Below are 23,798 nucleotides of genomic sequence, written 5' to 3'. Positions count from 1 at the left end.
CAGGCCCCCACCGTAAAGCGGAAATTGCCATAAAGCGGGGCCCCATAGACTATAATGGGCTGCGTCGCGCAAAAATGACGTCAAAAACCCGCCGTATTAGCGGAACAAGCGTTGTAAGAGCGGGGCCTTTCCCTAATTGAAAACTGCCGCATGAACGAAGCGCCGTAAAGCGGAACACCGTAAAGCGGGGCCCTACTGTATTGATGACCATGTCCTCTTGTGAATGTCCCTTGGAGTTTTTATTCATTACAACTATTCACATCCCATCTTCCCATAAGTCACAGCCAAGGCAGCAAACAACAATAATAGATGCAAAAACCACACACCAATAAAGCAATTAAATGACAAAACAATCAAATTCAAAAATATAAACCAATAATCAAGCAGAGAAGTCTACCTCGGGAAGACAGAATACTGTATTAGATGGATTGTTGTTCTGACGTAGCTTGGCTATTATTGCATTGTTTTTTCATCTGAATAAGTACATCTTATTAGTAATTTCCTGTCTTTCCCAGAGAGGAGAAATGATTTCTCCCAGCAATCCAAAATTTTCAGCAGGGTCTGATGGGAGTCTGTATGTAGTTTCTCCAGGAGGTGAGGAGTCTGGGGAATACATCTGCACTGCAACAAATGTGGCAGGCTATGCAACACGAAAAGTTCATCTGACTGTCTATGGTACGTAAAAAGTCGAACACCTGCATTTTCAGATAATGTTTACTTCAGTTTTGTTTGAGAATTTGGCTTGTTGGGTTTAAAAAGAAAAAAAGGAAATCTCAGAAAAGCCGTGGCAGTGCACCAGGTAAATGTCACATGTTCTAGCATAACTCAGTTGGAGCATTGCCTAAAGTTTAGCGGAACTGGTTCACCCATATTCAGGGTGTGATCTCTGGGCTGAAAAAGGCTGCTCTGGACAGAGCAGCAAGGATGGGGTGAGGTGGATGGAGAGGCTAAATCCAGAAAACCTGTATGAAATGTGTTCCTTGTTAGTTGTTTTGTTGTGGTATTGCTGATTTTTATTTTTAAAAAATCTGTATTTCCAATATTTTTCTTGTTTTTAATGGTTTGTTACTTTGACTTATTTCTTTAAGATAAAATAGGGTACTAATTTTAAATACCTAAATCAATAAAAGTGAACATGTGTAAAATCTCTAAGGGAGCTTCCACACAGTGCGGTCAGGAGCAACGACAGAGCAGGGGTGAAATGTGACAAAGGAACTTCCTGTTTTGGGGATTTAGAGAGACTGTTGCTATTTTGGCATGATACTAGTTCTGCCTCCTATGCTAATTCTGCCAGTCCATATAACCTAGCTGCAGTGGGCATGGAGTTTGCCACCCATAACATATGGGCTGCAGTGACCAATAGTCAAAGTCAGAGTGCTGACCCTGTCCCCCAAAGGTGCAATTTCTAGAAGCATTTTTACAGATTATTCTATTGGTGTAAAATAGGATCCCTTGGAGTATCATAAAATTGGATATATGTATCATTCAACTTAAATTTCTCCATCTTAAATTTATCTGGATGGTGTGGAGGGGCATTGGCACTCATCTGACCTCCAGTCGGTTGTGTTGCTGCTGCTTACCAGGAGGTAGAGAGGGAGGTTCGAGACAGCAGTGTAGTTGACATGGTGCAAATGCACCAGCAGAGCCAATCTGTAACTTCCACTGCTGCGTTTGCACCATGGCAACCTTGCCACCTCTCCCCCTCTGTGTCTCCGTGAGCAGCAATGACTCAACTGACCAGAGGTTAGTTATGTAAGTGCCACTGCCCCACCATGCTGTCCACTACTGAATCTTTCAAGATGCTTGTCAACTGACACCTGAATATCCTCTTCTGGTATGCTAGCCCACATGGAGAGCTTGAGCGGTCTAGTGGATAGGCTGTTGGGTCGCCTGAACTGAAACCCAATTTTGGGTTTGGATTCACTTGGGTGGTTTTGAGATAGTCACTAGTTCTTTGCCTCTGTCCTTCAGTTTCATTGTTTGACTACGTATTTTTTTTTGTAATTGTGATTGTAGAATTCAGCAGATGCAGAATGCAATGTATGCTAATCTGAAGTGAAATATTTTTATATATATTCCACTTTGATACCTGGATGTGTTTTGATGATATGAATGTTCTGTTGTAGTGAAACCAAGAGTATCCAGACTTGGAGATCAGCAAGGACTTTCACTGGACAACCCACTGGTGATATCAGTGATTGCAGGGAAAGATGTCACACTTCCCTGTGAGGTGAAAAGTTTGCCACCCCCTATAATAACCTGGGCTAAAGAAATGCAACTTATATCTCCATACTCTCCAAGGTAACAGTTGTTCCATTTGTTGGTTTTTATTTTGAATTTGTCCCATTGATGTGAATTGAAGCCTGCTAGATACTCTGCTAGATTCTCTTTTGTGTCTGAAAAGTTACACAAATGCCTTGCCTAAATAAATATATCTCAAAAGTTCAGTGTTTTATCCTACCTTTATATTTCAGTCCCCACCCATCTTATCAATGGAAACACATTATCTGCACTGTACCATGCCTGTCCTTTGTAATTTTCTCTAAGGGTAGAGACACACTCTTCTGCCAGTTCCAGTGCACCTAGACCTCTCTTTTCTGAAAACGGGAGCACACGCTGCTAGTCAAATCCTGTCCCTTTTTACTGTAAACCCTGGTGGGATCAGCTTGAGCGAGTTTTTTAAAAAATTCAGCTTCGAACAGATTTTGCAACTGATGGGCATATCAACCCATTGCTCCTCCAGATGTGGGCAATGGAAATGCTTTGCTGTAGGTGACTAGTGTGCTCACAACCCAAGAAAAGATTCTTGGTGCCGTTTTCAAACTGGTTTATCAGTAATTCGTGGGGAATCTTGGGAAGGAAGGGGAAGGAGGCAGCAGGATCTCTGACAAAGAATTCTTAACAACCTCACCAATTTACAGTTACCAGGATTCTTTGGGTGAAGCCATGAATGTTTAATTATATAACTCCAGTATAAAAACTTGTATGTAGATATGAGGTTCACTATTTTAAATATGCTTTATTAATTACTTGTGTATTTGCATGGCTGTCTGCTTTTTTAGTTAATAAAGCTAAGAAGTTTATACAATTGTACAAAAAATCTTTCTGGTCTTTTAATACACTTTCCTGGGCTGTGTGCAAATGATTATTGGCTGTCCTTTGACTTTTTGGTCCAAAATTCTGATTTCAATTTCTCTAGCTCATTTACTGAAATTCTTAAGTTTACACTGGAGAGTTTGCATCAGGATTAACAGATCCTTCTGAATCCCACTATGCTTTTTTGTGGTTTTCCATGCTGAATACCATTCAGCATTGTAAATTGTATTGCAAAATACACTTTGTACATATTAGACAATCGAATAGAATTTTAATGCTGTTTCCATCCTTTCTGGCTGCTTTTTTTTGCTTATATATTAGTAATGCTATGTACTCTATTCTAATATGTGGTTACAAGAACAAAACAAGTTTCAAACTTTCTGAAATGCTTCATTTTTCAGGCCATGGGTAACTTTGCAAAGCATCATTTATTACAGGGATAGCAACAAGAAAGTGCCAACTCATCTGTACTAGACTTGAAATGTTTCAGAGTTAAAATGTCTTATGTGATTAATTGCTCCCTCTAAGATGAGCTGTGGAAGTTATGTTTTAAGAACTCTACTGAGTCTCAAATTCGTGATCAGCTGCACTAAGGCGAGGTATTGTAGACAAGCTGAAATATAGCCTTACCTCTTGGCTATTGGATGCAACCTCTGTTGTATGTGTACCCAATTCCCAGAACTTTTCTGGTTATATTTGTCCCGCTACTCTGCATTGGATTGGGTACAGTGATGCACACACAAAGTTCCCTGTAATAACACAATTGCCTGTAAACTAAGTTACAGCATTGTAGTCTCCCCATTTTAAGAGGTTCATATCTTTTGTATTTGTTTGTTGATTCCAAACCCAAAGCCAAAACACATGCTCAGAGTAGTCATATGGCACAGATGTACCATTTCACATGGCCGGTAGGGGATTATGTCTTTGAATGCTCCCCTCAGTAGTATAATTTGAGTAAGGATATAGGGGTATCTGCAAGGTTGGAGCTAGAGGGTGGCCAGGTTGGGCTGTGGCCGAGGGCCCTTACAGTCCAAAGGGACCATTGAAGGGTTCCCTGATCCGCAGCGGTGTTGGGTCCTGCAACCTGACCCTGCCATGGATTGCTGAGAGGAGCTTCCAGGCACCCTGCCAATACAGGCAGCACGGGCTTCAGAGCCTGCATGCTCCACCTACCTCTCCAGTCAGTGTGAATGCCATGCACACTGTGTGCGCATGCCTGCCATTACCTAAGATGGTGGTGGTGGGCTTCCCTAAGAGGCTGACATGCCCATCAACGTCTTAGTTGATGGCAGGCATGTGTGCTGTGCATGCATGTCGTTCACATAACATGAGAGGTAGATGGGGCATGCAGGTGGGCTTATTAGCACTGCACTGCCTATATTGGGGGGGTATTGGGCTACACTGCTGCGGGCCTGGGTCAGGCTGGTGCCCAATGGTCCAGTCATGTCTGGTGCCAGCCCTGGGTATCTATCAAGGTTTTGCCTAGAGCAGAGGCACAAAATGGGTCTCAAAGGCTTCAAAATATATTTACATTATTACAGTGGTATTAAATTAGGTTGTGTTTTCTCTTTATTTTGGAATGATTGTAACTGTTTTTAAGATGGTAGATAAAAAGCATGATATTAGCTTGCTCAGAGGCTTAATGAGGGCATCAGGCCAGGCAAGAGCAGTGTGGTTGACCCGTAGTTCTGCACAGGAAAAGCATGTTCATCCTCTAAGTGCTGTTGGGGAGGGAAGACATAAAAAAATGTTCCCCAGTTTTCCCCAGTCCCTCTCCAAAGTGATCTAGAAGTAAATCTTCCTGAGGGAGAGGGTCTGCCTCTCAAGCTTTGAAATAGCTGCTGTCAGCACTGGTTCTGCTGGATTTGTTTTTGTTTTAAAGTCCCAACATTAGCATTCAGAGCAGGTGAAGCCAGCAAGCCCCTTTGCCTTTGCTCATACAGTTTGATTTTGAAGGAAAACTCCTCATCTGACATCATGTTATAGTGGTCTGTGGGGATAAGAGAAAGTCAGGATCCAGCCTGCCGGACAGATCTAGTTCCATCTCCCTGGCCTAGGACCTTCTCGCAGGCATGCTTATATTGGGGCTTTTCAAACATGGACCAACCGTCAATGTCCTGTTCCCAAGTACAGCTTAAAGTCCCAGCACAAGATACATCATGGGCGGCTGTTGATTGTGTATTTTTGTACTTGGCATTTGTCCATGCCCTTTTCCTGTCTCCCAGCCTTTTCCCATTTCCAGCTCTCATTCCTGTCTTCGCTTTGTCTGGCTGCTGTTTAGCTTGGCTACACTCCCTCCCCCCCTTTAATGGCTTTGATCGTCTTATTCCTCACCTGGCTCGGATTATGTGGCTCAGATATAGTGTCAGAATATACCGTTGGGAACTGGGTCTGTAGCGCAGAGAGATCTAATCCTGTTTTTGCTGTGCTTTCTAATCCTATCTATTCAGGACAACAGCCAGCAGTTCTGCTGGCTAACCTGTCTGCCTTTGTTTTGGCATGTTTAACAGTAAGGAGACTAACATAAAGAATCTCTCCTTTTCAAATACCATATTGAATACATGTTAACCATTGACAGCTTATCTGATAAGGTCTGACTAGGGATGGGAGGAAGACTTGGTTCAGTTTGCATTTTAATGTGAAGCTACCTAATTTGCATTTCCCCAAACAATGTGCGAATCAAAATACAGCAATCCTTCGAAATTTGCACATCTCAAAATGTTTCAGTTCTCTAGCCAAAACAAGTGTAAAACATGCACACATTAGGTGAAAGGATACATAAAAATGCATATATTCGTGAAAATAACATACAAAAAGCATTGTATTAGGGAAGATCACTTGCAAAATATGTGTGCTAGGAGAATGTGCAGTAAAATGCTTACCATTTTTCACGAGTTTGTTTTTTTAAAATGCAAACTGTTGCAGAAAGTTTGGAAACTGAACTTAAAGTTGGGGAAGTGAGAAACTGAGAGAAGGAACCAGAATTAACAGATTCATCTACTTCTGACTTGAATCTTGAACCTCTATAGCTGTCAGTTCATGCAATTCTCTGTTGTAATCTATTGCTTACAGAACAATTCAAACCACTCTTATGCCAGCATTGCTGGCACTAGAGAGTAGCCAGGTTGGGCCCTGGCTGAGGGCCCCTGAAGGTCCCTGCTTAGGGTGGGAGGGTGGCATTCCTGTTCTGTGTTCTGTAGCAGGGTCAGGTCCTGCAACCTGACCTTGTTGCGGATAATGGAGAGGGAGTTCGTTGGCACCTCCAATACAGACAGCAAGGGCTTCAGTAAGCTTGCCTGCATGCCCCACCTATCGCTCCCATCAATGTGAATGCTGTGTGCTATGTACAAATGCCTGCCATCACTCAAGATGATGGCAGGGCCTTCCTAATGGACTGACGCCTCCACAGCCATCTTAGTTGATGGCAGGCATATGCAATACATATGCATGTTATTCACATGACATGAGAGGCAGGTGGGGTGCGTGGGCAGGCTTATTAGCCACGGCTGCCTATACTGGGGATGAGTGTGTTGTGGGCTACAGTGCCACAGGCCTGGGGCAGGCTGGTGCCGGCCCTGTATGCCAGGCTGCCGAGGGGCAGGGATGTTGGAATGATCAGAGGTGTCTCTCCGTCCAACTCCCTCTTCTGCCCACCAAATGTGTGGGCCAGCAGGTGTAGCCATTGGAAGACCCTGAAATGGGGAATTCCAGAGGTGGGGAGGGTATGGGGCTGAGCTAGCCCACGATCTGTTGGATCCCAAGCCTGTCTCACTGCTGTTGTGTGATGGCATGGGGCCCGATTGCTTCACTAGCTCCAGGCTGGTGCACAAATCATCCTGCCCTCCCATCTTTCACCCTGGCCACTGTGAGTGGCATGGCTGCAAATGCAGCAATGCCCCACCACTCCATGAACACCTGCGAGCAGAGTGACAATACACTTGAAGCCATCAGAAATCTATTATTATAAACTCTGGGCAGGAAGGATATATATTTGTGATAGAGTTTGCAGTATGAATACAGTTTTTACAATTTCTTTAATATTTCTCTTGCTTGATCGGAAGAACTACTGAATACCTTCAGTCAGGGCCAGCCCCAGGCATGCCGGGGCCCTTGGGTACCAGCCTGCCCGGCGCCCCTCCGGTCCTCCTCCGCGAGACAGGAGCTTCCGCGCTGCCCGCCATCCCCCCGCTATCCCCCCGCTTCACCTACCTTTCCATTGTTTTTTGTGGTGCACGCAGATTTGCCATCAATCAAGATGGCGGCCAAGGTTTCCCTAAGGGGCTGAAGCCTCTGCCGCCATCTTGGTTGATGGCAGCAACGTGCATGTGTAGCACGCATGCGTGCCATCAACCAAGATGGTGGCAGAGGCTTCAGCCCCTTAAGGAAACCTCGGCCGCCATCTTGATTGATGGCAAATCTGCGCGCCACAAAAAACAACGGAAAGGTAGGTAAAGCGGGGGGATAGCAGTCCATGGATGCTTCCGCAGATTGTGGAAGGAGAGCGGAGGGCCCTCTGTAGCTCCAGAGGCCCTTGGGCCAGTGCCCCACCTGGCCGCCCTTTAGAACCGGCCCTGCCTCCAGTGTTGGAGAGCCCACTGCCTCTCTAGGTAATTGGTTCCATTGTCATATGGCTCTAACAGTTAGGAAGTTTTTCCTGATGTCCAGTTGAAATCTGGCTTCCTGCAACTTGAGCCCATTCCTGCACCCTGGGATGTTTGAGAAGAGATCCCGGCCCTCCTCTGTGTGACAACCTTTCATGTACTTGAAGAGTGCTATCATATCTCCCCTCAGTCTTCTCTTCTCCAGGCTAAACATGGCCAGTTCTTTCAGTCTCTCCTCATAGGGCTTGGTTTCAAGTCCCCTGGTCATCCTTGTTGCCCTCCTCTGAACCTGTTCCAGTTTGTCTGCATCCTTCTTGAAGTGCGGAGACTAGAACTGGACGCAGTATTCAAGATGAGGCCTAACCAGTGCTGAATTGAGGGAAACTAGTACTTCACACGATTTGGCAACTATACTTCTGTTAATGCAGCCTAATATAGCGTTTGCCTTTTTTGCAGCCGCATCACACTGTTGACTCATATTCAGCTTGTGATCAACAACAATTCCAAGTTTCTTCTCACATGTCGTATGGCTGAGCCAAGTATCCCCCGTCTTATAACTGTGCATTTGGTTTCTTTTTCCTAAGTGTAGAACTTTGCATTTATCCCTGTTGAATTTCATTCTGTTGTTTTCAGCCCAATGCTCCAGCCTATCAAGGTCCCTTTGAATTTTGTTTCTGTCTTCCACAGTATTAGCTGCCCCCCAATTTTGTATCATCTGCAAATTTGATAAGCATGCTCTGTACCTCCTCATCCAAGTCATTAATAAAAATGTTGAAGAGCACTGGGCCCAGGACCGAGCCCTGTGGTACCCCACTCGTTACATCTGCCCAGTTTGAGAAGGAACCATTGATAAGCACTCTTTGAGTATGATTTTGGAGCCAACTGTGGATAAACCTGATAGTTGTTCCATCCAGCCCACATTTTTCTAGCTTGCTAATCAGAATATCATGGGGCACTTTGTCAAAAACTTTGGTGAAGTCGAGATATATTATGTCCACAGCATCCCCACAGTCTACAAGGGAGGTTATCAAATCAAAAAAATGAGATGAGATTAGTTTGGCAGGATTTGTTCTTCATAAATCCATGTTGGCTCCTAGTAATCACTGCATTGGTTTCAAGGTGCTTACAGATTGACTGCTTTATAATCTGCTCCAGAGTTTTCCCAGGGATTGATGTTAGGCTGACTGGTCTGTAGTTCCCCTGTTCCTCCTTTTTGCCCTTTTTGAAGATAGGGACAACATTAGCTCTCCTCCAATCATCCGGCACTTCACCAGTCCTCCACTATTTCGCAAAGATAATAGAGAGCGGTTCTGAGACTTCTTCAGCCAGTTCCTTCAATACTCTAGGATGCAGTTTATCGGGCCCTGCCGATTTGAACTCATTCAAAGTGATTAGGTATTCCCTGACCGTTTGTCTGTCAAGCTCAAGCTCCAATCCTGCCCCTTCTACAGACATCAAAGACCATGTGATTTATGGCTTGGCTTTCTTACTACTTTTTTCTGAGGACTGGTTGGTTCCTTCAGGTTAGATTTGGACAAATGTATCTGTCTGTATACACTGGGGCACTCACATTCAGGCTATTTATTTGTTAGATTTATATCCTGCTTTTTCACTATTGGTTCAATAAATTAATATTGGTTGGTGCATACAGCCAACTGTCATTACTGTATGATAGTGAATTTCACATTACCTTAAATTGTGTATTATTTTTTATACTGTTTTTAGTGTATGATTTTTTTTTTTATACACAGCTTTGGTACTTTTAAATATAAAACATCGTAAGTGGTTTTAAAAATCCCTGAACAGCCCAGGACCCAAATATCTGCAGGAGTACCTCCTCCATTACCAGGCAACTTGATCCTTAAGATTGGGGTAGGGGAGGCTCTTGTGGTTCCCATCAGGATTTGGAGGGAGGGGATGTGTAGAAGGGCCTTCTCTGTGCTGGGCCCCAACTGTGGCATCATGGTCTCCTCCTAAAGGAATGTCTGTTTCCCTCATTGTTGGTCTTCAGATGTTGAGGCATTTTTATTTACCCAGGCTTTTGTAGCTTGATAATGGGATCCTCAGCAGCTTTATTTGAACCAGTGGTTTAATGAGTTGTTAATACTTCTTTTTAGCCTTTTGTTTTTACTGTTTCTGTTATGATGTTTGTTAGTTTGCTGTACATCGCCCTGCACTACTTTGGAGGAAGGGCAGTTCATAAATATTTTAAATAAAATAACTAAATACAGCAAAGGTGTACACAGAATACCATAGCAATCAGTAAATAAAACAAGCAACATAAAAGGAGAAAAAACATTTCAGAACAGTGTCAAAAAGCAATGCCCTTTTGTTTCAAAAGCCTGACAAAAAGAAATGTTCAGCAGTAGACAGCATGGTGGTTCAGCAGTGCTCAGCTGTTCTCCGACAATTGAGTTACTGGAGGAGAGGGTGAAAGGTGAGGTGACAGGCAGGGGTGTAGTCATCCAGGGTCCCAGGATATCTGAGACCCCTTACTTTTTGGGGGAGCAGGGTCCCAGCAGGGACCATATGTCTTCTGTGGCATTTCCTGCTGATTGGAGCCAATCAGAATGAAAGGAGGTGAGTCAGCCACTGAGAAGACTCTTCTCAGTAGCCAACTGCCCTTTAGTCTTAGTATTGCAACCAAGAAGGGAAACTAACAAAGGACCTTGCCTTACAGCATCTTAGTACATTTGCCCATGTACGTGCACAGAGAACAGTTGATCTAGCTGAAAGGCAACACATGGTGATCTGCATTGATAGTTGCAATGCATCACTAAGGGAAAGTATTCCAAACAAGATAAGAGACTGAAAGCTCATTTTATTGTATAAGTTTAGGAGGCTGTATAATCTTAGAAGAAGGAGTGGCTGTGAGGGTGTGTGGTATGACTATCATGAAGAGCACCTCTACTGAATTTGCCACTTCAGTACTGGCAACAGGAAAGTTGGTACTCTGCTGGTGCATTTGCAGATGTCAACCACCCTTCCCTCTCTCTTTCCTGGTAAGCAGGAGTGACTCAGCTGTTGGGAAGTCAGGCACTCACCCTCCCCACACCATGCCATCTGCTACTGGAAACGTTTGCATTGTCTCCTTTAAAGGAACAGTGGAATGGATCCGGTAGTTCTTGAGTACATTCTGCAGATCAGAGGCCACCATTAAAAATTACCTGTTTCTAGACTAGGGATGGGAGGATCTGTTCATTTCAGTTTTCTCAGTTTCTCATTTCTTCATTCTTATATTCAGGTTTCCTCATTTCTGCAGCAGTTTGCAAATTTTTAAAAAGGAAATTCTCATGAGAATTCATCAGCATTTTAGTGTGAATTTCTCATAATTAATACATTTTGTATGCAGTTTTTATTACGGTACACGAATGTATTTTTGCAAGCATTTTGGGTGTTATTTTCACCAATATACTTATTGTTATGCATACTTTCCCCTATGCATTTTTGTAAACATTGTTTGGTTGGATAACTGCATTGCAAAATTTGGATAAGTGCAAATTTTGAAGGATGGCTGTGTTTTGGTTCCCATATTGTTTCAGAATGTGTGGATTTGATAGATTCACCATTAATGTGAACTGAATTGAGTTTCCCTCCGTCCCTATTCTAGACCAAGTAAGTTTTACTTCTGATGGAGATCCTCCGTTCCTGATCTCAATGCGCAAGCCAGGTGGGGCATATGGGGTAAAAACACTTCCTCAAATGTAAAAACATAATAGGAAACTCTGCCAATTTCTCCATAGATTGGATCTACAGCATGGCATGTTAAAGAAGTGTTGTTGTTGTTGTTCGGAATCGCTTACTTCATTCAGGAGATATGTAGAATGAAGAAAAAGTCAGACAGATCACAAACGCATTTAAGTAAAAACGGCCAATTGAGCAAAAATAATACTGAACAGATGCTGTTTAGCGTGTGGTATTCATTACTAATGTCAAAGTAATGCTCATTCTCCTCATGGTAAATATTTATACAGTCATATCTGTTTCCTATTTTTTCCAGACACACCTTCCTCCCCTCAGGGTCAATGAAGATCACTGAGACACGGGTTTCAGACAGTGGCATGTATATCTGTGTAGCCACAAACATTGCTGGGAATGCGACTCAGACTGTGAAACTAACTGTACATGGTAAGCTGTTTAAAGTGCATTAAGAGTCCTTTTGTGCATGACGTAAATGCAGATGAACTGCTTAGGTCACTGGCACTAGTATACTCTTATATAGCATAATAGGTACCCCTTGATCTTGGCACCCTCAATAAGACTTGTTGGGCACAGCATTTTGGGATTTTTCTTGCACAGGCCCCATTTAATGAAAGGGAACACACTGCAGCATATTTCTTAGGACCATTCTAGACACCAAAGAAATCAACAAGCCCATATCATTAGTTTAGCCCTAAAGATAACACAAAAAAGCACTAACATGTTGGTCAGCAGTGCAATTTTTGTCATCAAACCACATTCCCACCTTGCCATTCTCTTTTATCTTCTTCTTATGCAACAGACTCTTCTAGATATACCAGATTCACTTGGTTTAAAAATAAGAAATGTTAAGCAAAGATTAATTCCTTCAGGGAATTACATGATTGCCTCAGAGTGCCTGGTGTGACACTGCAGAGCTTGTTGTGGTCCTTGGTGTTCCCCAGAGCAGAGAGTTCCAAAGAGTAGGTGCTGCCACATTAAAGGGACAATTTCTTATAAGTGCAGAACAAGTATTATGTGGCACCTGAAACAGTCCCTGTTCTGCAGAGCAAAGTGCTTGAGTGGGCACATATGGAATAAGGCAGTCATGCAAGTAAACTAGTCCCAATCTGTTAAGGGCTTCATATACCAATATTAACACCTTGAACTTGGCCCAGTAACAAATTGATAACCAGCGGACATCTCTGAGCAGAGATGTTATATGCTGACAGGATCTCACTCCCGTCAGCAGTCTGGCTGCAGCATTCTGCACTAATTGCAGTTTCCAGGTCAAATGCAGCCCCACATAGAGTGCATTAGAGTAATTGAGTCTTGAATTTCTGTGGCTAAGCTCTCCTGATTCAGGAATGGTCGTAGTTATCTCACCAGGTGCAGCTGATAAAAGGCACTTGGCACTGAGGCTACTTGGGCATCCAGTAACAGAGTTGAATCCATAAGTACCCCCAGACAGTGTACCTGCTCCTTCAGGGGGAGTGCAACCCTGTCCAGGGCAGGCAATTGGTCAGTTTTTCAGACATGGGAACCATTCACCCACAGTGCTTCCATCTTGCCAGGATTCAAGCTCAGCTTATTTTCCTTCAACCATCCCACCACTATGTCCAGGCACCCTCTTCTGATTCGGATGTTATGGAGAAGTAGAGCTGAAACTCTTAATGACCACTCCTAGCGGCATCATATAGATATTCAAAAGCATTGGGGATAAGATGGTATATAATGTTGATGGCAGTGAAAAAGACTCATTTTTTGCCTGTGTGACGCCCTCAAACTGCTGTTACCTGCCCCAGTTAATGGGGAATTGGAACCAAGAAAGGCCTGCCATACGTTTGCTAGGCACTCTGAAGAAAAAAATAGTTCATCTTCATACTGATCTTAATGCAACTTCAGATACAGTATCCAGTGGTGTATCCAGTCTTATCCAGTTCTGTGGGATCAGTTCCAACTATTGAGGCCTGAAGACATGGACAAGTTGCTTCTGGCTGTCCATACCACCACTTGCCCTTTCAATCTTTGCCCATCCTGGCTTGTTCGTGCACATGGGGGGGGGGGGAGGCTGAGACAGTGGGTCCAGGGGATGCTTAACACATCTTTGCGTCTGTGTTAGAATTGCTTAATATGTTTTTTAATAATGTTTTAACCCTTTTTTAAAGTTTTTTTTTTAAATTTTTTTAACACTGTTTTGTTTTGATGTATTTTAAGATCTGTTTTTATGATGTTTTAAAGTGTTTTTAGCGCCTTGTTTGCCACCCTGGGCTCCTGCTGGGAGGAAGGGCGGGATATAAATAAATAAATAAATAAATAAATAAATAAATAAATAAATCTTTGTGTAATGAAGTGGTTCCAACTGCTTTGAAGGGGGTTGTGGCATGCCTGCTACTGAAACAGCCCTTCTGGACCTTGAAGTGTTTGACAACTACCAATAGTCCTTTTTAGGGCAAGGTGCTTTAGTGGCAGCTCAGCTGCAGACATTTTTGGAGGATACAGACTATCTGGACCCATCCCAGGCCTGGGACCGGCACCAAATCAGCCCTGGTTGCCCTAACACATAACCTCCTCTGAGGGAGAGACAGGGGGAGAGCAACTCTGTTGCTTGGATCTCTCAGCAGCCTTTGATGCCATTGACCATGGTATCCTCCAAGGCCATCTTCGTTGGGAGTGATGACACCCAGCTCAATTTTTCTATTAAATCTGAGTCAGGAGAGGCCATGCATAAGCTGAACCAGTGCTTGGATGCAGTGGTGGATGAAGGCCAGTAGACTGAAGCTGAATCCTGCTAAGACAAGAGACATTGTGGGCAAGTGATTCTCAGGTTGGAGAATTGGGGGGTTTGCCTGTTCTGGATGGAATGTTCTGGCACTCTCTCAGAAGAAACACAGCTTAGGGGTGCTCTTGGAACCATCTTGTTGATGGAGGCCCAGGTGGCCTCTGTGGTGAAGAACACCTATCACAAGTTTCAGCTGGCATGCCAACTATGTCCTTTCCTGGACAGGGATAATTTGGCCAGTGTGATACATGCATTGATAACCTTACATTTGGACTGTTGTAATGCACTTTACATGAGGCTTCCTTTGCATCTGATCTGGAGGCTGCAGCTGGTGCAGAATGTCATGGCCTAGATACTGAGTGGTGCTTTTTATCAAGTACATATCTCGCCAGGGCTAAGAGATCTGCACTGGCTACCAATTAACCACCAAGGAATTAAAGTCCTGCTACTTACATATAAAGGCCTAAATAACTGTGGACCATGTTACCTGAAATAACATCTTCCTCTCCACTGCCCGGTAAGCTCATAAATATCAGCAAATGAAACCTGCTTAGATTTGCCACAGGCTGATACTAGCTTGTGGTAAAGTGGAGGTGGGCTTTTTCACTGGTAGCACCAGTATTGTAGAATGCCCTCTCTGTTGAAATATGAGAGGCCCCATCCATATTGGCATTCCTCTGGCTCTTGAAGGCACACCTGTTTCAGAAAGAATTCCCCTGAAACAGAACTTTCTGATCCAACCTGTTTTAACTACTCTTTTAATTGTTTTAATTGTTATGCTTTTAATGGGCTTGTTGTTCTATTGTATATTTTACAAATGGGTGTTTTTAATGTTTTGATGGAATTGTTTTATTGTGTATTTTAATTATGTATACATTTTATAAGTGATTTTATGCTTGTAAACCACTTTGAAGCTCTTCTGGCATGTAAGTGGTATAAATTAAATGATGATGATGTTATGTGGTGCACACCCCATCGGGCCTCACCATTAACTTGGATTACTTGAGTGTATAACATCCCTAGCCCTTCCCTGTTACACTGCATGGCAGCGGGAGATGGGTAGTAGTGAGCAAGTTGTCTTTCAGGGAAGCTTGTCTGCCATTTTCTGAGGAATGCCAGTGTTGTCTGGAAGAGAACAGTTCGAAATCTACTGATTTGGACCATCCCTGTACTGATTAGAGGGGTAGTTACTAATTTCCTCTATGGGACCAGCAATCTCTGTTGTGTCCCTGTATTATCTTTCTGGCTGAATGTTATGTTGGCAGCTGGGGATATAAAAGGGAGGCATTTAGACTGTCAGAGGATTTGTAATGAACCTTCACAGCAAAACATTTGGATTGCTTCATCCTGTGAATAGCAAGTAACCAGAGTTTGCTTGAGTGGGTGCGAATGGAAAATATAAAAGCACAAGGATTTCCAGTCTAGACTTGCAGTGTTTAATCAACAAAGACATTTTGAAAGTCTTCATAGCTGGAAGCATTCAGTTCTAGGATTTTGAGATTTTGTTTTGCTTTGTTATTTACAGTGCAATCCTATGCATGTTTACTTGGAAGCAAGTCCTATTATGTTCAGTGGGGCTTATTCTCTCTTAATAGTTTTTAGGATTGCAACTTTAGAGAAATTAAATTGCACTTTCTTCAGTGAACAGATTATTTTATTATTATTAAATTTATATCCCACCTTTCCTCCCAAAGGGAGCCCATGCATTTACATTTGTAATGTGATTAGGGTTGAGTAGTATAATGTGGATTAGGGTGAGTAGTATAAATAGATCAACTAGGGCTCAGTTTCAGATTTCTGTGGTGTGGGGAACAAACAGAGTTCAGTATGAAGTAGGCAAGTGCCAGTAAGGCTCCAAGTGAGCTTTTGAGTATATTCAAAGATAAACAACAAAATAGCAGTAAGTTTTACATTATTTCTTAAATAGCTAATGATAATGGAAGCAACATTACCAACATAAGATTGTTGTCTCCTCAGCCCTACTTTAAGTAAAAGGATTTGTGCCTTTGGCATGCATTCATTGGGAAAGGACTTTAGCTCAGTGGCAGAGCATGTCCTTTGCATGGAGAAGGTCTAGGTTCAATCCCTGTTTTGTCCAATTTAAAAAAAGAATCAGGTAGCAAGTGATGGCTAAGATTGCCACCTGAGACCCTGGAGACCTGCTGCTGCTGCTGCTCATAATGGACAATACTGGGCCAGATGGGCAAATAGTTTGGATTGATTGATTTGAAATAGTGTGACTTGGAATAACGCAACTCCTGGGTTTCATATATAGTATATAGTTGCATTTATTAATTTAAAACATTAGCTACTCATTATAGAAGCAGTGATTTCTCTAGAGATACAGATATTTCCAAGGAATAAAAATGTATGAACTGAAAAAGTGGTGTGTCCTGCTTTCTCTTCACTCTTCTTAAATGGCAACCCTTTGTCAAAAAGTGAACATTTTAAAATAATTATTTTAACAACTTTGGTGTAATTTCAAGTAATCAAATAGCAGGTTTTTTGCTGATTTCACACAGCGCACAGGCCACTCAATTGGTGGCTCTCCCATAAAAAATACAAATAAACTTTAGGTGTCCCTCTTTATGTGCTTTACTAACTGGAATTTGGTGCACAGATGACATTGTTAAGAATGGGGATGGGGATCGTAGGGCTCTCCAGATGTTGCTGGACTACAGCTCTGACCATTGGCCATGCTAGCTGGGGTTGATGGGAGTTGAAGTCTACAGGTTTCCCAAGCTCTGGTTAAAAAGCCGATTTTAAAAGACTGCATTGGGCAGTCTTTCACATATGTGGAATCAAATGCAACACTTTGTTGGTCATATTTTATTGAATTATCTGGTAAATCTTTTTATATTAGCACTAACTAATTTTCTTTATCTAGTTCCTCCAAAGATACAACGTGGGCCTAGAATGATGAAAGCAAAAGTTGGTTACAGAATTGATATACCTTGCAATGCTCAAGGGATCCCACCTCCAATGATCACTTGGTTTAAAGACCAAAATCCCATTTTGGTAGACAACAGGCAGTATGGTATCTCTCCAGATGGGGCACTTAGTATCAGCAAAATCTTGCTTTCAGACTCTGGATTATATAAATGTGTGGCAAGTAACATTGCCGGCCACGATGAAGCTGAAATAATGATCCATGTACAAGGTAACTATAACATTGGATTAAAAGTGTTAGTAGAATAATTGATTCCCTTAATAACAAGAAAGGGATATTTTCATTTGCAGTGGAGAGCTGTTTGAGTGATTATGATTTTTTCTAATTTAAAAGTTCATATAAATACACATAAATATGGCAGAGGGGATCTACTATATATCTACACAGCCACACACAAACCAGGCATCTGATGGAACAAAATTCAATGTTTGAGGTGGTGGTGGTGGTGTGTGAGTCTATGTAAGTCAACTACTGGGCTCCTTTGGGAGAAAGGGTGGGATATAAATTTAGTATGCCTGGACTGCCTTCAAGTCGCTCCCAACTTATGGTGACCCTATGAATAGGGTTTTCATGGTAAGCGGTATTCAGAGGTGGTTTACCATTGCCTTCCTCTGAGGCTGAGAGGCAGTGACTGGCCCAAGGTCACTCAGGGAGCTTCATGGCTGTGTGGGGATTCGAACCCTGGTCTCCAAGGTCATAGTCCAGCACCTTAACCACTACACCACACTGGCTCTCCCCAAGGAAGAAGGGCACACTTAAATGGGATGAAAGTTAACATTGGAAAAATGGACATGGACTGCCTTCAAGTCGATTCCGACTTATGGCGACCCTATGAATAGGGTTTTCATAGTAAGCGGTATTCAGAGGTGGTTTACCATTGCGGTCCTCTGAGTCTGACAGGAAGTGACTGGCCCAAGCTCACCCAGTGAGCTTCATGGCTGTGTGGGGATTCGAACCCTAGTCTCCCAGGTCGTAGTCCAGCACCTTAACCACTACACTACACTGGCTCTGGTCCATAAATTTAATAAATACGGCTAAAATGAATAAATTGATAGCAAGAATCGTGTGTGAGGAAATACGCATTAAATTTGAATGGAATTCAACTTTTTAACATGAGTCCCGACATCCAGGTATCTTGTTCAGGCTGTTCTTTACAGTAAGATCATTTTCTCTGCTGATGAAGTGGTAGATAGCTTGTTTAGCCATGATGTGTATGATAGGGATGTTGCAGACTTCCACTTTCTCAGGATAATTCTGTTAGCTACTAGAATACATGCTGTAATCCCCTGATTTACAGTAGTAAAGAATGTGCGAGAGACTGGCCTGAAGCTTCCAATATGTGCAATATACTTAATGTAAGCTACCAACATAGCTTCAAACAAGCACGCAATCATTTATTTTAGAATTCTCTGATCTATATATCTAGTAAATAAGATGCACCCTTACTGCTACAGTGATCCTTCTCCCTGTAACCTCAGCCGTGGGCTATTTCACCCTAGTTTTCAAACAGTGGCCACTTTCTAGAGGTTATTTTGTCTTCCTTTATTTTGATTTCTACCTCACTCTAATCCAAGAATGGATAAAAATAATCTTAAAACAGCATTAGACATCAAGGTAAACGTAAATAAAAATATCTAGAGTTTATTGTATCCAAGGCCAATTCATTTATGACTAGAGGCAACATCCACTCTGCATCCTTTGCAAAAATATGAGAGACTGTTGCTACACATGCATTTTCATAGTAAAGAAATCAAACCAAACTAGTAATTAATGGGTGCATTTTTTGGGAAGGAAAACACTTATTATCAGGTATATTTTGCCAAGAAAATTTTCCTTACTTAATGATGCCATATGGAAAGAGATGAAAGGATAAAAGGTAAAGGTGTCCCCACTTGTAGTGCGAGTCGTTTCCGACTCTTAGGGTGACGTCTTGCGACGTTTACTAGGCAGTCCGTTTATATGGGGTGGGATTGCCAGTTCCTTCCACGGCCTTTCTTTACCCCCCAGCAAATGCCGGGTACTCATTTTACCGACCACGGATGGATGGAAGGCTGAGTGGACCTCGACCCCTTTTACCGGAGATTCGACTTCCTCCTTCCGTTGGAATCGAACTCCGGCTGTGACCAGAGCTTCAGCTGCATTACCGCCGCTTACCACTCTGCGCCACGGAGGATCTATGAATGGATAAAAGTCTAAAAACATAAGAAAGAAATTGCCGTTAAACTTGAGTAGGGAAGTAAGGAGTTTAGGGCTGCAATAATCTCTACAGTTGTGTACAATATCTAGAAGTTGACATGGCCCTGTAGATGGCAGTGTTGCTCCTCTACTGGCCCATTCGCTAATAAACATGAAGGTGTATTTCAAGTTTCAGGTAAAAAGCCATGCTTGTGGACCAGTTTCTAATTTAAGCATCAAGCACGCATGCCATTTGTACACTGGTGTTTGCGGTAGTAAAACTGTGTTAACTGGAGACACGTATCTCCAAACACATTTATGTATATGTATGTACATATACATATATGTACAGATAAGACAATTTTGAAACGAACAAACAGAACTTCACTCAAGTACATGTATATACTGGGGAGTGGTGATTAATCTGGACTGATCTGATATGAATCTAATGTGTCCATTCTTATGGTTTGTATTCAGAGAATGTGGTTTTTTTCTCATAATGCCATTGACAAATTATAGTGCACCCTTGTCACCCTGTGAAGAAACAAATACGTAAGCCAGAATATGAAATCATATTTCCATGTTTTAAAATTGTATTTAAAAACAAAACTCTGTAATCTGAATTTGAGATTTTGAGGGATTGATTACTATTTTTTAGATTTAAAATTCTATTTAAACACATTTTGGGAAATTGAACATTTTTGCAAAATTCAAATTCTGTTTTTTTACTCTGCTTTAGAACCTCCTACTGTAGGTGCACTTGATCCACCATACAACACTCCGCTTCAAGAAAGAGTAGCAAATGAGCGAATTGCCTTCCCATGCCCAGTCAAAGGTTGGAAATTTCATATTATGTACTGCTGTTCATTCCATCTTTTGGAAGCTCTGTATTGAGTTTCATATTTTGTTGTTCTGTATCATGATGAAATCATGTTAGATGAAAAATCTCTGATAAAATTTAAAATGATAGGAGACTAAGTTTGCAGTATTATCTGTATCTTAACATTAATTATGACATACAATCCCCCTTGATAATGAAAGTCTTCAACAGTGACTGTGAGAAGCAGGTCTCAAGGTAGTTTCTTTGGGCGTTTTTTGTCTCTGCTCTCTAGGTAAGCTTTCTTTGTTTAGCACGTACTGGAATATGATTGACCAACTCTGTAATACCCAATTTTGTCATGGGATGGGCAAGATATAAACATTTCCCCCCCATGGGTTTTTCTTCTTGAAAGAGTACCACATTTGGCACAATAGGATATATGCTGCTGCTGATTTTATTAACCCCAACTTGATAATTTTGAAGAAGACTGGAGAGGAAGTATAAGCACTTTGTTTGGGAATTGTTTGAGGTCTAGTTTTCCCTGAGGTGGTAAACCTGTGTCTGGGCTGTACCACTTCAGATGTCAAGTTGGGTCTCATGTGACTGAACGCTCCTTCATATAAAAAAATAAAAATCCATGCATGTTGAAAACTAAATGTGAGAGCGCAGAGTTCTAGCCTTGTCTTCTTCCTGATATACTCGTTTTCTATATGTAGGAATTTTCTCTCTCCAACCCCACCTCTCCCCCACGGGGGAACATTTCATCGTAAGATCTCTTGCCTACAGTTTAAAGAGGTACAGCCCATACACAGGGATAACATAAGCCTAAAGACTCACCCTACCAAGTGGTCCTGCTACTTCAGTCCCAGGCACATCTGGGCAAGTTGAAAGGAATCTGTTACCTTTTTAATCCATTGTTTGAAATTCTCCAGTAAAAGAGCTGATACCTTGTTTATCTGACTTACAGAATATCATGTCACTATCAAGCTCCAAAGGAAGGGAGGAGGGGAAGAAGAAAATGCCTCGCTCTGTTGTTCCTTGAAAGCACTTGAAAGCCATGCTCTTTATTGGGGGTGGCGTAGAGCATTGGGTTTGGACTTAGGGAGATAATCACCTAGGGGAGGAAGCCTGTCTCTAGGAATGAGAGGCTCAGTCTTTTAGGATCTCTCAATGAACAATGATATTTAAAGGATATTGAGATCTTATTTGGAATCTGCTCTAGACCTCAGATGTCTCTGATCAAATAAATCTTCACTCTAGCTTGCACATGCCAACCCATACAGTTGAGCAAAGTGCACCTAAAGCTTCTTGTCAATTGTTTTTGGGGACCTGAAGTATCTTCTCTGCTGCATTTCCAGTTGATCTCCCTGAAAGATTGGAAGAAAACCCAACAAAGTTGACTCTTTTAAATATTCGCTGGATGTGCAGACATACAGTACTTCAACCTAGGAGCACATTGTTAGAGACCTCTGAGTACTTTGTTCCTGTTTTCTTGGGGGCAGGCCATGGGGGACAGTTAAATTATTGGCCTATGTTTCATTGAAGACTCCCAAAGAACTTATTCTTAAAAGTCTTTCCTTTTTGAAGTGAAAATTTAGAAGGCATGTATAGGACCTTCTGTGCTTCTCCACAGGTACCCCAAAGCCTCTTATAAAATGGTTATATAATAACAGGGAGCTTACAGGCAACGAACCTGGTATTTCAATCTTGGAAGATGGCACGCTGCTGGTCATTGCTTCAGTCACGCCATATAACAATGGAGAGTATATCTGCGTTGCTGTCAATGAAGCTGGAAGCACAGAAAAAACGTATAACCTGAAGGTTCATGGTAAACAAACAGCAGATATTTATTTAATGCAATATTTACAAATGGGCATCTTTTATGTTATTATAGATTTTTGAAGATATTTCAATAACCATTAAAATGTTTTAAACCAAGGCCCTGCTTGCTAATTGATGCTTGACTAGAGTTTAGATATTAGTTGCATAAATATTGGGCGGGAGGACCTTTCATTGTGAGTGAAAGCCAAATAATCAAAAGGATAATAATACATTTAAAAAAGCAAAATCAAGCACCCAAGTATGTGTGTTCAGATAAATATTTATTCAGCTTATTTGATTACAGTTCCACCTGAAATCAGGGATCAGGACAAGGTGACAAATGGATCTGTGACTATTAATCAGCCCATAAGTCTGTTCTGTGAGGTATCTGGCAACCCATTTCCTATTATCACTTGGTATAAAGATGATGTCCAGGTATGTATAGGCATGGGCAATTGTTTTCTCAAGTTCCAAATAAAATCAATTTGAAAGTTTCCATTACGAATCCTGAAAGGGTTTTTTATTTTCCTAATTGCTCTTTGGTGGTGGTGGGTCTCCTTCAGATAGATTGAACTGGGTATTGTATATGTTTAAGCATTGCTTAATATCAGAAATGGTAGGTAGCCATGTGGCTTAGTGATTATAGTGCAGCCTCCTGCAAGGACTTGTACTCTGGTGAAATCAGGGTTAAGGTGCCTTCCTTCTTCCTCCTAGTCACCATCCGATCATCTTACCCACATCTGGGGCCCTTGCTGGCTCCGTTCCTTCAGCCATAAGCACCGCAGCAGGGCAATCGGGCAAGGGAAAGTCATCTTGGTTGTTGTGTGTATAATAAGGCTCAAGGTCCTAAACAGGTGGATCCTGACTCCAGCCCCCCCAAGGGTAGTCACATATGCCTGCACACTGTACCAGCCCCAAGATTGCAGCAGAGACTTCAGTTCTTAGCTGCAAACATGCGCCTTGCCATGGCACTGCTGCTGTGGTGCGGAGTGGGGATTATGGTCAAGGGCTGAAAACAAAACACAGACACAAATGCTAGGTTGAACTATGGCCCACTTTACTGAATAATTAGATAAACCTGCAGAGAGAAACCTTAGGTGTGGGAGCTAGGGGTCAAATATCAGGCCAAGCCTGTGGCTATTAGGGGGATCAAACCCTACTGGGAGAAGGGCAAGTCATTCTGCCTACTCCCTACACCTTCCACATCTAGAAGGTGAGTAGGGACACCTTCCTGAGTCACCACCCCCTGGGGTGCCAAAAGTCTGGGCAGATGAGGCACATTCGCCCCAAAGGCAGTCCATATCCCACTCCTACATCCTATAGCCTGAGCTGCAAGTCTCCAGATCTGCCAATCACCCCAAAAAAGTGCCTAAGGGGGTTGCCTAGCTGTTCTTACCTGCTTCCCTTCCATCACTTTCAAGCCACAGAAGGGGGACAGATCTTATTCTAGTCCACCTTTAGCCTGTTGCCAAGAACCAACTCTTGTGAGCACCCCTGCAGGTCTGCCAGAAAGATGTTTACATCAGATGGGTGAATGATGTTCGGCCTTTATAGTTCAACCCCGCCATGCTTTATGGTGTGGTGATGTACCACCATATCCCCCAGGTCTGAGAGTACCGAATGGATCTCCCTGTTGACTTTTACTATAGAGTTGTGGTGCAGCAATTGCAAGTACTCTTGGATGAAACAGATTATCTTGACCCATTCCAGTCTGTGTTCAGGCCTGGTTATGGGACTGAATCAGCCTTGGTCACCCTGATGGATGACCTTTATCCAGAGAAGGACAGGGAGAATGCGACCCTGTTACTCTTATTTGATCTCTCAGTGGCTTTTGATACTATTGACCATGGTATCCTTCTGGGCTGACTTGGTGAG

The 23,798-nt window shown here is 42.4% G+C and overlaps 1 protein-coding gene across 7 annotated transcripts in view; it reads left to right on the top strand.

Moving 5' to 3' along the window:
* The window catches only part of HMCN1 (hemicentin 1), a 393,372-nt gene that overhangs the window by 143,259 nt on the left and 226,315 nt on the right, over window positions 1-23,798 (top strand). For all 7 annotated transcript variants that reach the window (XM_061634028.1, XM_061634030.1, XM_061634029.1 and 4 more), the window contains 7 exons: window positions 516-675; window positions 2,127-2,301; window positions 11,698-11,825; window positions 17,045-17,317; window positions 20,022-20,117; window positions 21,736-21,930; window positions 22,228-22,358. In XM_061634028.1, the coding sequence (XP_061490012.1) occupies window positions 516-675; window positions 2,127-2,301; window positions 11,698-11,825; window positions 17,045-17,317; window positions 20,022-20,117; window positions 21,736-21,930; window positions 22,228-22,358 (1,158 nt within the window). The remainder of the gene's footprint in view (window positions 1-515; window positions 676-2,126; window positions 2,302-11,697; window positions 11,826-17,044; window positions 17,318-20,021; window positions 20,118-21,735; window positions 21,931-22,227; window positions 22,359-23,798) is intronic.

The sequence above is a fragment of the Rhineura floridana genome, chromosome 6, assembly GCF_030035675.1.
Source record: "Rhineura floridana isolate rRhiFlo1 chromosome 6, rRhiFlo1.hap2, whole genome shotgun sequence".
Classification (NCBI taxonomy): Eukaryota; Metazoa; Chordata; class Lepidosauria; order Squamata; family Rhineuridae; genus Rhineura; species Rhineura floridana.
Note: the sequence above shows the minus strand (reverse complement) of the source record. Positions and strands in the feature narration are given on the sequence as shown.